Source organism: Protopterus annectens, chromosome 1.part2 (assembly GCF_019279795.1).
Source record: "Protopterus annectens isolate FY-2018-M chromosome 1.part2, PAN1.0, whole genome shotgun sequence".
NCBI lineage: Eukaryota > Metazoa > Chordata > Ceratodontiformes > Protopteridae > Protopterus > Protopterus annectens.
The window spans coordinates 689,413,840-689,428,545 of NC_056727.1; the positions used below are offsets into that span (position 1 = coordinate 689,413,840).

At 45.0% G+C, this 14,706-nt stretch overlaps 1 protein-coding gene across 8 annotated transcripts in view; it reads left to right on the top strand.

The window, feature by feature from the left end:
• The window catches only part of BIRC6 (baculoviral IAP repeat containing 6), a 4,524,268-nt gene that overhangs the window by 187,418 nt on the left and 4,322,144 nt on the right, over positions 1–14,706 (top strand). For all 8 annotated transcript variants that reach the window (XM_044058419.1, XM_044058463.1, XM_044058448.1 and 5 more), the window contains exon 4: positions 541–734. In XM_044058419.1, coding sequence (XP_043914354.1) covers positions 541–734 — 194 coding nt within the window. The remainder of the gene's footprint in view (positions 1–540; positions 735–14,706) is intronic.

The following is a 14,706-nucleotide window of genomic DNA, read 5'->3' on the forward strand; positions in this document are numbered from 1 at the left end:
TTAAAAAAATAAAAAGGGTTTAAAAGGGGAAAAACCTTTTGGAAAAAAAAACCCTAACATTTTTCACACTATTGCATTGTTTTTTTTGGCTCTGAATTCCTCCTGTGTATGCTGTAACTTTTCCTTTTTTGTGTACTCTGATATCATTTCCCCAATTGTGATTTGTTTGGATATGGCTGGTTGCATTTGTGGATTGCTTACATCTTTGCTTCAAATCTAAGTTTTAAGTTTGATAATAAATGCAATGATTTTGATATGTATCTACACACAGCGACATCCTACTACAGCAGATAGTGGAATTCCTTGAAGTCCCCTTGGGACAAATGAAATCTTAAATCTTGATAGAGGTAGGTAGAAAGTCGCAGCAAACCTGTAGGACATGAATATGAAATCTGCTGCTATAATTTAGGCAGTCTAATAGCATAATGCCCTTGACAACGATTTATTAGCTTGTAGATTTTATTTGTATGACTGACTAAGAATGCCATAGATCACTGAAAGATGGAAAGCTGTCATACTTGTATAATTCTTTTTTTTCAGTGGGCCACAGTAACATTACATCTTCCCCATCATGTACTCAAGTGCGTTACCTGTGCGATTGTGAATGAACTGAAGAAGATGAATCATAACATTGCTGCTCTGCCTGTAGCTTCCTCAATAATGGATAGGTTATCCTACCTCTTACCAAGTGCGAGGCCAGAGCTTGGAGTAGGTCCTGGCAGGTCTGTAGATAGGTGAGTATCTGCAGTTTTGTTGTTTGTTTTTGCTGAGTTGTTTGATAGCCATATTGCTTTTCTCAGTGACAGTGTTTGAGTCTGGGTCTTTCTGTGAGGTTTATCCAATGTCTGTTTTTGTCTAATTCATAATTTGGGTTGTTAGATTTGACCTTTACGCCTGCTTCTAAAGCTGTCACCCTGAGGCTCTGACTGCACCCCAACCCATTATTCTCTCTCTACTAAGCTGTCTCAGCTCTTATTTGCTGCCAGAAACTTCCAGATGTGTGTCTGAAAGCTCTCCTCTTCACAGTCATTGTAAGTGTTTTTTTTTTTTTTGCTTTTCTTTGTCAAAATTATAACTGTTTTAGGTTTCTCCCTATTCCCTTTTAGAATATTCGCATACTTTGGTCTATAGAAGTGATTTTTCATTAGTTTATTTTTTCTTTATAGAGAGATTTTCATAGAAGTAATATAGTAGCGTGTTTTTAGTGTTTGGATAGTTGTTAAAGATATCTTAGCTGTTAGGACTTTTCTGTGTTTTTCACGAGAGTCGTATGTAGTTGGTAACAGCAACAATTATTTTTTTTTCTAAATTGGCAACATCACATCAACAATTTCATCTTTATTCTCACTGATGTGTCGGATGCGATGCATCGGATCCATCTTGGCCATTTTTACAGCTTGAGGTCTTCAGAAAAGCCTGAGGCCATCCTTTTATACCCGTAATACAACCCCCTAGCTTCCTCAGATCTCTTTTGCTGCTCTGTGAAAGAGGTTCTACATAGCAAAGCTCTGGGCTAAGTGTCTCTATGTTCTACTTTATCTCTATTATAGTACTTCTTTATTGCACCATAGTTTCTCCTATTATAATTTTTTTTATTTATAGTTACCCTTTAGATTGAGTAAAGTATAGTTTTACTGTTTGTACAATTTACTTCAGTTGTTAGCTTTGTTTAAGTGGAGGACTTATAACTAATTTCTGTTTTAGTTGGAGGACATTTTTTCTTACTCACCCCTTTCTTTTTCCCTTTTCCCCTTCGTCCATTTAAGTTAGAGGACGATTAGATATTAAAAATGTTTTTTCCTATCTATCTTCTTTCCTTTCTGTCTTCTTTCCTGTTTAGGCATTGTCTGGTATAAGTGTGTATGTGACTGTCTCAAAAAGAAGGGAAGCCTCTTTGCTTTAAAAAGTGTGCGCAATGAGGGAAGAAGATGCCCCTCAGCGATTCGCACACTTTGTTTTTATTGCTTGGGGTCTCTTCACTTACAAGAGTCCTGTTTAGTTTGTCCTGGATTCAACCAAAGTGCTCTGATGTGAGCGCAAGAACAAGCTTAATTTGAAGGGTTTGTTAAAAAAAACTTTTTCTGAGACTGTAACTTCAGTCTCTTCTTCACCCAAATCAGAAAATCTTTAAAACCTTTTTCACCTCCAAAATCATCGTCGGAGCTGAAACAGAGGGCTTCTAAGCCATTGGCTGTGACTGAACCCATGGAGTAGACAACTCAAATTGCATCGAAGACTCTCTGGGAGCAATCAGAACCTTCAGCTCCAAAATCTTCATCTGAATCTTTGGATGTGAAGACTAATTTGCCCATGGAATTTAGGTATTGGAGCAGATGTCCTTCTTAGGAGCTGGTCCTATCTCTGCTCCTTCACCCTTCTTAACAAGGTCTAGATTTCCAGCCCTCTCTACCTGGTAGACCAGGAGTCTGTCTGACAGAGATGTGGATATGGTGGTCAAAGGCTTGTGAAGACACTGGTCTTGGCCAAATTATTATTGGATCCGAACTCACAGATATCATATCCGACAGTCTGCCCCTTCAGCACTGTCTCCTCCTCTGATCCATCCCTCTGTTTCAGAGCCGAAAGATTCCATCATCTATCTGGTGGTGTGTATCAGATCCGATGCATGTAGCTTCCTCCGATCCTACAACTGCTCAGAGTGTTTCTGCTCCATTGGAAAAGGGAACCTCAGGGAGCCGACACTCTCCAGTCAGGTCTGTGGAGCTGGTTTGGATATCTCCGGATCCAACCCTGTCTCTGGGGACTTTAGCATGGGTGAGTTCGGCTCCTAACTCTGCTTCAGAGCTTCCATCTTCTTCTCCAGAGGTTTTTTTGGCTCCAACAATTAGATTGTCTGATCCGGGGAGTTCTTTGGAGTGGGGGCGGACTGACTTTGAAGTTATGAGGAGGATTTTGACTACTTCCCAGTCTCAGACACAGTCCTCCTCGGTTCTTTCTCCCAGCTCTGCGCAGGTGTTTGACCTCTCGTGTAACCCTTCCACAGAATCACAGAGACCCTAGGCCTAAGGATGTCCAACAGGGACCCCACCCTCTTCTGAAACCTCTCCAGAATACCTCACTGAGGAGGTCTCTCGGATGAGGTCCTGAAAGAGGAAGCATCTTGACTCTCTGGAGGAGTGCATCATGTCTAACACCGATTTAGAGGACTCAGAAGAGTCCCCACGGTCGCTTCCTGAAGTTGTCTCCTTTGGAGACGTGCTGGAAATTTTGAAGCAGAGAGGTGACTGGCAGTCTACAACCCATTTGGCCGTGGAATCGGTGTACCTGAAGGCCTTTGGGTCTCACCCTTCAACCTCTTGGGTGACTCCTCTTTCTGATGCGCTTATCGAGTTAATCTCTCGGAATACTTGTGAGACCCTAGACTTTATAGAAGCTATTCCTGGGAGGCTGAATAAATACATTACAGTTCTAAGAGAAGTCTTTTCCTGACAAAAGCTGTAGTATTTGATCCCGTGGTCATAGTGGCAGCCACTGAAAAGAACTGACATAGACCATTTCCTCTGTCCATCCTCCTAATAAGGATTCTAGGATCATGGATAGGTATGGGAATGCCTGTCTTTTTTTCATCAGCGATTTTCTCCTTGCGTCACTGAACTACCTTACCCACTTCACTAGAGTACGGAGGGATCTGTTAAAGGAACTCTCAGGTTCCCTCCTGGAAGCTGTAGCTGATGCGGCAGCAGATAAAGGTAACATTCAGCTTACAACCCTTAATTCTGTTGTCAACTCGGCCATGTGACTGGTGTCGTATGCAGCAGATGGAGCGAATAGAGAGGTGGGTTCGGGCATCTCTCTCAGGAGGCAGGCCTTGGTGTGCCTTTGCAATTTTGTGAAGCCCTTTGAGTCTTATTTTGTGAATGCCCCTTTTGATGGCTTCTCTTTTTTGGCCTAACGTTAGAGACTTTTACTTAGTGGTGAACAAGAGAGCAAGACTTTGTCTGCCATTGGAGTGCATTTTTGCATACATACCATACCCTTCCTTAAGGGTCAGAGAGGTAGTGGGAAAAAGTGGTTCAGAAAATGTCAAAGGCCTTTCCAAGACACACAAGGTGAAATTTCTACCAGGGCTAGAGGGGGGAACAATAATGGAATATGCCGACCTTGCAGCAGGGGAGGCCTGCAAAGTCAGGGTTCAGAGAGTCCTCCTTTGTTAGACCCTTCCAGTGCTCCTGAAGGAATGTCTGGTTGCTTGCCTCGGGAGGCAGTCGGGGGTCGATTGGCAAAACATAAATGACAAATGGGTGCAGGACATAATATCCAGAGGATATATCATTCCTTTCTCCTTTCCTGCTCCCACAAACAAATCGGTTCCAGACGTTCCACCCAGTCAAAAGGATCAAGCAACCCTAGAGATCCAAAAGTTGCTGATGAAAAGAATCATTCACGAAGTCCCTGCAGACCAGAGAGGATCTGGAACTTACTCAGGATTCATTTAGTTCCAAAGAAAACAGAGGACTGGACACCCGTATTTGACCTCAGCAATCTGAACAAGTCGGTGAAAAAGACCAAGTTCCGAATAGTGACACTGCACTGTATACTTCCATTCCCAGAAAAAGACAATTGGATGTGGTCTATAGACCTTCAGTATGCGTACTACCATATTCGAATGGAAAGGCGATCCAGATGGTTCTTGTGCATCCAGCTAGGAGCCATTCATTTCCAATTTCGAGCTCTAACTTTTGGCCTCACTACAGTCAACAGAGTATTCACCAAATGCATGGCAGTAGTGGCGCCTCACCTGACATGCTAAGGAATTCTGGGTGTTTCCATATCTGGACGATTGGCTCATAACCACCCTGACCAGGCATCTTCTGCTACAAGTCAGGAACTATATCCTTCAGCTTTGCACCTCCCTAGGTATTAAACTACGAAAAATCTGCTCTAGAGCCGTGTCAGAATTTAGTCTTCATAGGAGCAGAGATAAACCCAATTACATTGATAGCGGGAGTCTCACAAGACAGAGTAGGCAATCTCCTCCATTATGTAAGATTGCTGATCAGTAAGATGTGAGCTTCTGCAAAACTGGTTCTTCAAGTACTGGGCAGGATGGCTGCATCTATCATACTCATTCCCCCAGCTTGTCTTCATGTGAGAATACTTAAATGGTTGCTTTTCACACAATGGTCAATCATGGTACTTCCAATGTCTCACAAAATTATGTTAACAAACACCTGCAAAAAAAGATCTTCAGTGGTGGATTCACTCTCCATTAGTATCTTAAGGCCTTCTTTTCATCCCCCCTCAACCTCTGGCCACGGTGACCACAGACGCTTCCTAGGTAGGGTTGGGGGAATTATCTAGGGAAGGCAGTCCAAAGCATCTGGCAGGAACACAAGGCTCACTTGGATATAAACATCCTGGAGATGAGGGCGATGATTTTAACGTTGCAAGCCACTCTTCCTTTAGAAAAATAGCATTCCAGTCAGACAGTATGTCCGTAGTCTTGTAAATAAACCGGGGGGAACCAAATCTTACCCCATTTATCATGAAGCTCTGAGGGTCTGGCAGTGGGAATGACTTCCAACCGCTTTCTGATAGCAACGCACATCCTGGGGGAATTTCAGCTTTATTGCAGTCAAATTGAGCAGAGCCATAGTTGCCATAGTATGGCCACACGAGTGGTCCCTCAGAAAGTTACAGAAGAGATGATCTGGAAGTGGGGCTGGCCTTGCTGCAATCTCTTTGCATCACTCACCAATGCTAAATGCAGCAGCTACTTTGCCCTGATCCCTCCCACGATGGAGTCACCAGTGGATGCGGTTTGTCACAATTGGCCTCCAGGATTTCTTTTTGCCTTTCCTCCAATCCCTCTAATCCCAGGTTTTTGCAGAAAGCAAGTTTGTTGGAGACTACAGTCCTTATTGCCCCCTGTTGACCTCGTCAAATCTGGTTTCCCTTTCTTCAGCCTCATCTTTGGGACACATCATGGATTCTGGACCCTGTTGCTGACCTTCTGAATCACCCGTCTGGAATGGTTTATCCCAACCTGGACAATCTCAGACTAAAAGCTTGGCTGCTCCAGTTCTCCAGATCGCCAGGTTTCTCCTCCTTTCCTCTCCAGTCAAGCATATTTTGTTCTCTTCCCATAAAACATCTACATGAAAACTATACAGAAGCAAATGGAAGAGATTTGGTAAATGGGCTAGCAATAGTCAGTTAGATCCCTTTTCTGTGCCCTTACATTCTATTCTAGAATTTTTGGCAAAACTTTTCAGTGAAGGAGCTGCAGCAACCACTACTGGAGTTCAGTTGGTAGCAATTTCAAATTTCCATATAGGAGAAAATGGTTCTGGTTATCATGCTGCACGGACTTTGCAAGGCATTCTTAAAAGGAACTACAATAAGACCCCCATACAGGAACCCGTCACCGCCCTAGGATCTGAAATTCATTTTGTTGAACATCATCTGTCCTCCCTTTGAATCATCTACTACCTGTGAGTTGAAATAGCTCTCCTGGAAAATGCTCTTTTTAGTGGCTATTACTTTAGCTAGGAAAGTTTCTGCATTACAAGCTTTGTCTGCCAAGCCCCCATACCTAGTTTTTCATAAAGACATAGTTTCTTTATGCACTAACCCCTCATTTCTGCAAAGGTTGTCAGATACTAATCTCAACCAATGTGTACAGCTGCCAGATTTCTTCCGTAACTTCGAAAGTAAAGGAGGATATTCTTTGCATCTCCTAGATGTTCATTGTTACTGTTCTTCTTACATAGAACTTCTGAATTTAGAAAATCAGATCAGCTCTTCATTTCTTATTCTGGTATTAAAAAAGGTCAACCAGTCACAAAAGTTACCTTATCTAAATTGCTTACACTATGCATATCCTACATTTATAATTCAAAGAACAGAACCCTTCAAAATTCTGTTAAAGCTCATTCCACAAGGGCTGTAGCCACTTCTGCAGCTTTTCAAGCTAGATTACCATTAGATAACGTCTGTGCTGCAGCATCTTGGGCAAAAACCTCATACATTTATTACGTATTAAAGTGGATTTGGCCTCTAGGAGTAGAGCCTGTTTCGGTTCTATGGTTCGGAGAAATGTTCTCCCATGAGCCACCCAAGAGTCAGGTTGCTTAGGACGCGGTCCCATCAGTGAGAATAAAGGCGAGATTGACAACATCACATAAAGAAGTTATGTACTTGCCATAACATTCCATGTGTGTGTTATCCATCTCATTCTTTATTCTCACAACCCTCTGTCCATACTCCCCTGCCTATACTCCTGGGAGACAGAGAAACAGAAATTGGTTACTACAAGGTCATATGGCCTCAGAATTGATATTCATGCATATATTTTGATATATATGTTCTCTCTGTAAGTGTATTAGGGGCAAACAAGATCTGAGGAAGCTAGGGGATTGCATTATGGATAAAGATGCCTTGAACTTTGCTGAAGACCTTGAACTTAAGAAATGGCCGAGACAGATCCAATGGAGCAGATCGACCCATCAGTGAGAATAAAGGATGAGATGGGCAACACACATGGAACGTTATAAGTACATAACTTCTTTTTTCTTAGTGTCATTTTGTAATGTCAGAGGAAGCACAAGGATTTAAAAAGTGCTAAGCTTATGGATACATACTCCAGCCTGAAGACGTGCACTTTTTGTGTATACCGTTTGTCTTGCTCATTTAAAGGCTAACCATGTTATCTCTGGTTCTTTTGTGTCCAGAACAATTTGAGGCTGATAATAGAAGCTTATTTGAAAGGTTTGCTCCCCCTTCAGATGGGGTCTTCCTCCTCTAAAACCATGATCTGAAGTAGTTAACTTCATTCTTTCTGCACATATGGGTATTCGGATCCGATTTGGATCCGAGCCGGCAAAACATTTACAAGCCTCAGCTCCGAGCTCCAAGCTCCTCCCCTACCTATAATACATCACTTCCTCCTGACTAACCCCAGATCTCATTTGCCGCTCTAAGAGTTAGCATCGTGGTCTCTGAGTTCTAAGTAAAGGTGGTAAGGTTTCTCTTGTTTTTCTCTGTTCAGTACAGTTGGTGTGTGTACATGTTCCCCTTTTCCTCCCCCCTCCACGCGTGGTCGTCGTGTTTAAAAAACAAAAAAAAAAAAAAAAAAAAAAGTTTTTTTTCTGTGTAGCTTGTTGGTAGTTTTAGTTCCCGCCTATGCCCCATCCCTTGTTTTGTGTGTGTGTTTGTTTGTGTGTGTGTGTGTGTGTGTGTGTGTGTGTGTGTGTGGGCCTTAGTGTTTAGTTACTGTTCCGCCCTTCTGGCTGAACAGCCTAAAGTTCTTTTTAAAAAAATGCACAGAGTGTAGTCACAAGCTTGATGGACACACTGTGTTCTTGGTTTAGGGGTCTCCAATTTGTCAACCTCCTGCGACATTTGTGCGGGTTTTAACCCCAGGGCCTTGAAAGACCATCGGGCTAAGCTCGTGCCAAGGGTTTGTTGCCAGCTTCTGCCCTAGAGTCTGCCTCTGTCTTCGCTCCAGCCAGTGACATCTTGCAGGCAGGGACTCAACCTCCCGCTCATCCTGCGGCCTCAGATTCATCCCAGAAAGGTGGGGACGAGAGAGAGGGAGAAGCGCCACAAAGAGAGGGACAGGTCCAGGAAAAGATCCCCCGACAGGGAGTCTTTCTCCAGCCCCTCTTCTAAAGTCCCCAGGTCCCGTTCTCCTTGGCTCCGCTCTCCGCCGGAGCCGATGGAGCCCTCGGTGCCGAGGCACTCCCCTCAGATCCGACCAAGACCCGCTTCAGTCGCTTTTTCAGGGTCGACTCTGAGCGTCTCCGACCTTGACATAGACAGGCTGATGAGGAGGTTCATCCAGAATCAGATTCAGATGGGGGTCTTACCAGGTCCCTCCCCCATCGGAGAGGGTCCTTCTACAGCTCTAGTTCACCCAATCTCTCCTTCCCCGATCCGACTCGATGCTCGGGGTTCTCGGATCCGAGGCCCTTTGGAGCTGTGGGTTCGGCGCCGACGGTTCTCGTTTCCTTGACGCTGGCCATCACCTTGAGTTCCTTGGATCAGATTTCGGATCCAGGAGACTCTTGGGGCCGTGGTCAGGGAGTTGGACCCGAGGGTCGAGGTCATTCTCTTTCGGATCCCATCCTTGGTGCCCAGACTACCCTGCCTTCAGCTCCGATCCCTGCTTCGGACACGGGGAGGGCTTCATCCTTATGGGTTATGGAGGTGGGCTCTCCATCGGCATTCAGGGTAGTGGAAATGGTTCTCTCCCAGGGGTTGAGACCACAGCTCACCTACTCTGATCCTACCCAGACCTCCCTGTTTTCGGATTCTGCTCCCCTCACCCTGTTTTCGGATTCTGCTCCCCTCACCCTGTCTCAGGACAGCCCGTGCCAAAGCAACCCCAGGTTGTTCCCCTCAGGGAACCCCCGGAGGCTTACGAGTCCTCTTCAGAAAGTCCCACTGGAGAGGAGCCGCTAGAGATGCTGGTACAGGCATTGCCTTGAGGCGACATGCTTGGATCAGACTGTGTCAATTTGCGGACCCCTTTAAGGCTTCTTTTATTGACGCCCCTTTCGATATATCATCCCTCTTTGGGAAGACAGTACGCGACACGCTCACCCAGAGTGAGAAGGATGGAAAGACCTAGTCTGCCATCGGAATCCGCTTCTCTAACCCCCAGAGATCCTATTCCAGGAACCAGAAGGTGCAAAAGAAGATGTGGTTCCAGAAATCAGTCTTTCCGGGACACTCAGGACTATTCGTCCTCCAGAGGCAGAGGGGGACAAGACAGATGCCGTCCCAGAGGCAGAGGGGGTCCCAGAAACTTTGGGTCTAGGGAACCCTTTTCCGACCGGCCCACACAGCAACCTTGAGGGGTTTGCCCGACTGCTCTACTCTGGAGGCAGTCGGGGGAAGATTCTCCTTACATCCAGCGGCATGGGAGTCCATTACTACAGACCGCTGGGGGTTAAATATCATAACCAGAGGCTATTCTATCCCTTTGATATCATCCCCCATAACTCCAGCACGCCTCCCAGGTGTTCCACCCCATCACAGGTAGGCCACAGCTTTACAGGTTTCGAAACTGTTACAAAAACAAGCCATTGAACTGCCCCCCCCCCCGACTAGTCCGAATCAGGCATCTACTCCAGGTTCTTTTTAGTGCCAAAGAAAGACGGGGGACCTCAGGCCCATACTGGACCTGTCTATCCTCAACCTGTCAGTAGAGAAACAAAAATTCCAGATGGTCACTCTACAGTCCATTCTACCGTTTCTAAGAGAATGCGACTGGATGTGCTCGTTAGACCTCCAGGACGCTTACTATTGTATCAAGGTCTACAGAAGCTCCAGGAGGTTTCCGCGCTTTCAGCTAGGTCACTTTCAAGTCAGAGCCCTACCCTTTGGTCTCACCACAGCCCCCAGGGTGTTCACCAAGGTAATAGCAGTCGTAGCGGCTCACCTGAGACTACAGGGCATTCAGGTATTCCCCTACCTAGACGACTGGCTCTTCGCTGCATCCACCAAATGTCTCTTGTGCCAGGCCCTACACTACTTTCTCGGTCTGGCTCACAAGTTAGGCATCACGATCAACCTCAACAAGTCCCTCTTGGCTCCGGTTCAGGTCATAGACTTCCTCAGGGCAAGGCTGGATACTATTCAGTCAAAGATCTTTCTCACCCCAGAAAGGATAAGAAATCTCAGACTCCACGTGTCAGCTATCTCAGAGCACTCTGTAGTCACAGCAGGCGATGTTCTCAGGGCTTTGGGTTCGATGGCAGCCTCCATTTCCATTCTCCCTCTTGCACGTTTTCATATGAGAACCCTTCAGTGGAATCTAGCAGTTCAATGGTCCTGGCTAGACCTCCCGATGACTTTCCAAATCCGAATCAACTGGACATGTAGAATGTCACTCCAGTGGTGGCTTCAGTCATCAGACATACTTGTGGGGCGCAGCTTTCAAGCCCCGCTGGCCCAAGCCACGGTGACCACAGACGCCTCCTAGCTCGGGTGGGGGGGGCACTTCCTGGGAAGAACAGTCCAAGGCATGTGGTCCCTACTAGAGACCAAGCTACACATTAATGTCCTGGAGATGAGGGAATTGCTTTTAGCGTTGATAGCCTTCCATCCTGTCCTACCTCCAGGGACAGTGGCCATTCAATCAGACAACATGGCAGTAGTCTGGTATATCAACAAGCAGGGAGGGACCCGATCCTACCCTCTTTGTCGCGAGGCCATGAGAGTTTGGGAATGGGCCATATCCACCAACCGGTCTCTGATAGCAACGCATATCCCGGGACACTCCAACATTTTAGCGGACAGTCTAAGCCGGGCAATTCTCCTGCCTTACGAGTGGTCTCTAAATCCATCGGTGGCGAAGAGAATCTTCTTCGTATGGAGTCAACCTTGCTGCGACCTCTTTGCGTCTCCTTCCAACATGAAGTGCAGCAACTTTCTTCGCTCTGATCCCCCCTCCAGGGGATGTCCCAAGGGACGCTCTAGTCCATGCTTGGCCTCCCGGGTTACTTTATGCTTACCCCCCCGTTACCTCTGATACTGAAGTTCCTTCAGAAAGCTTGCCGGTTGCAGTGCAGTCATTCTCATAGCTCCCTTCTGGCCTTGCCATGTGTGATTTCCCTTCCTATGGTCTCACCTTTTGGCTCCTCCATGGACTCAAGATCCATGCCCGGATCTACTTGCTCATCCATTGGGCTTTGCCCCTGCCCAACCTGGACAGTCTCAAGCTGACGCTGGGGTTGCTCCAGTTCCCGTGATCATCAGGACTCCTGGACTTTCATCCCCTGTTGAGAACATTCTGGCAGCATCTCTCAAAGCCTCCACTAGGAAACTCTGCAGTAGCAAGTGGAGACGTTTTTCCATTTGCACCTCTCAATGCAATCAGAACCCTTTTACAGCCCCTATTCCAGTCATTTTAGATTTTTTGTCTGGTCTCTTTCAATCGGGCGCAAGTTCATCCACCATCAAGGTTCAACTGGCTGCCATCTCTAATTTCCATGTAGGCGAAAATAAGGTTGCTCTGGCCTCTGCCAAATTGTGTAAACCGTTCCTAAAGGGCACCTTTCTCTTGCGACCTCCAGTTAAACAATCAGTTCCTCCCTGGGATCTGACTTTAGTCCTTCAAGCATTGACCTCTCAGCCTTTCGAACCTGCCGGTTCAATCCCTATGAAATTCTTGTCGTGGAAGACTGCATTCCTAGTTGCCATCACCTCAGCTAAAAGGGTTTCAGAGTTACAGGCCTTATCCTCCGTGCCCCCCTATTTGATTTTTCATAAGGACAGGGTTTCGCTGCATACAAACCCCTCCTTCTTTCCCAAGGTGTCCTCAGCAGCCAGTATTAACCAATCTATAAATTTGCCAGTCTTCTTCCCAAATTTCCAAAATAAAGGCAAATATAGACTCCATTTATTGGACGTCCGTAGACAGCTTTGTTTTTACCTTCATAGGACTACCCTACCAAAAGTCGGATCAACTGTTTGTCTCATTTTCAAAACCATGTTTGGGCAAAGCAGTTTCAAAAGTGTCCTTAGCAAGGTGAATCACTCTTTGTATTGCACAAGTATACAAGGACAAGGGCTTATCTCTTCCTGGCTTACTGAAGGCTCATTCCACTAGATCAATGGCCACTTCTGCAGCTTTCTGGTCAAAAGTGCCTTTAGATGATGTCTGTGCGGCAGCCACGTTGGCCAATTCGCATACATTTATCTCTCATTATAAATTAGATTTGATCTCTAGAGGGAGAGCATCCTTTGGCTCTGCGGTGCTCCGAAATATCCTTCCATAAAGGCCTTCCAGGAATACTAGTAGCTGGGGACTCTGTCCCATATGTGCAGAAAGAATGAATTTAACTACTTCAGATAAAGAAGTTATGTACTCACCGTAACGTTTCATCTGAGTAGTTAGACTTCATTCTTCTGCACCTTCCCTCCCTCCATCCCCCTCACTATTAAGGTCTTATCCTGTTTGGATTGTGGGTTACGTTGCTAGTTAGTGACAGCAAACTCGATCTGGGGTTAGTCAGGAGGAAGTGATGTATTATAGGTAGGGGAGGAGCTTGGAGCTCGGAGTTGATGCTTGTAAAAGTTTTGCCGGCACTGATCCGAATACCTATATGTGCAGAAGAATGAAGTCTAATTACTGAGATGGAACGTTATGGTGAGTACATAACTTCTTTTTTTCTACTCCAAGGTCAGCTTCATCTGCACCTAGTATTAAGGGAGAGAAAAGGAGGGAAAAGTAGAAAGAAAAACAGAGAGAAGTAGACAAGTTGGAGAGAAAAAAAGATCTGAAGAGAAAAGACCTGAGAAAGTAAGAAAAAGTTCTCTGTAGCTGATAGATCCTTTTAGTCTAGCACCTGAAACAGAAGAATTTAGTTCCATCACTTTTTTGGGTCTGATCTCCCTCTCCTCAAGCTACATTCTCACTGAAGCTGGTGTGTCCTGTGCTCCATTCACTATTTAATTTCTCCGTCTTTTGTGTTTCTAATACCATGATGGGTATGGACCCCATTCCTAACTTGAAGTGTAATTAAAGTTCATGAGATTAGTATTGTTTCAGTCTTTGATGTTAGCCAGAACTGCTCTTCTCAGCACCTGCAATGTGCCCAGTAATTACTCCTGCAATTCGTACGGAGTTACATGTATTGGTAACATACTTAAATACAACTGTAAATTCTTTGTTCCTGCTATTACTGGAACTGTGTGGGTATTCTTCTTCCACATTGTTTTCGTTTCTGTCTGTAAATCTTGGTATTTTATGACTTTGTGTCTCTCTGTAAGTAGACACTGTAGACACTGGGTGTAGCAATTTCTGTGATCAAATGCTACTTTTGTTTTCTTTTCATGGGCCACTGTGTCTATTTTTCTTACATCTGTCTTTTGAACTGCTGGTAGTGGATGATCCCAAGGGATATAGACCTCATCATTTTGTATAATAGTTTATGGCTCATGTTTCTTAGTGTTTTTCAGCTATATCAGTATTGTAATGTTTGCACAATCACAGTGCAACAGTCTTGCCACATTATTATGCATTTCAGTATACAGTCCTTCTGGCATTAGTATGTCGAAACCAGTAACAAGATGAGTACCTGTTTCCAATTCTGTTTTACAAAACCTACATTTGTCTGTTTATCTCACATGTTCAGTGGACTTTAAATCAATGTGTACGTAGTCTACTCTCTTGGGCCACAAATATTAACCTTTTCTTTTTCGGTTTGAATTCACCTGTCTTTATCCATTCCTGTGTTGGAGCCTGATTAACATCAGGTTCTTCCAGGAGTTTTCTATACTTGTAACTATGTTTATGCATTTTCCACATTTCTTGCTTTCTCATCTGATTCTTCACCTTATATGCATGCAAATGGAAACAGACTATTCTCTGGAGTTTGTCACAGAAGGTACTGCTTTGGTTAAAGGTGGCGGGTCACCCAGATACCCCTTGAAAATGTCATATTTGATGGTGTTCTAGTTTTGATGAAGCCGAGGGGAAGTTGATCCACCGAAACCCCTTCCTTGGACAAATGTGTGTTCCTCTAAGCCTTTGGTACTGGCTCATCTGCATTCTGTGTGGTGTTACCTGTGGATGGTCTAATACATTTTGTGGCACAGTGGGCATGGAAGGAGCCTTAAGGAATGGAACCTATTCCTAAAAAGCCTGACAAAATTTTAGTGAACCCAAAGAATAAGAAACATTGGAATAAAGGACCACCAGTAGATGCCATGTTAGTAGTAGTAGCAGCAGCC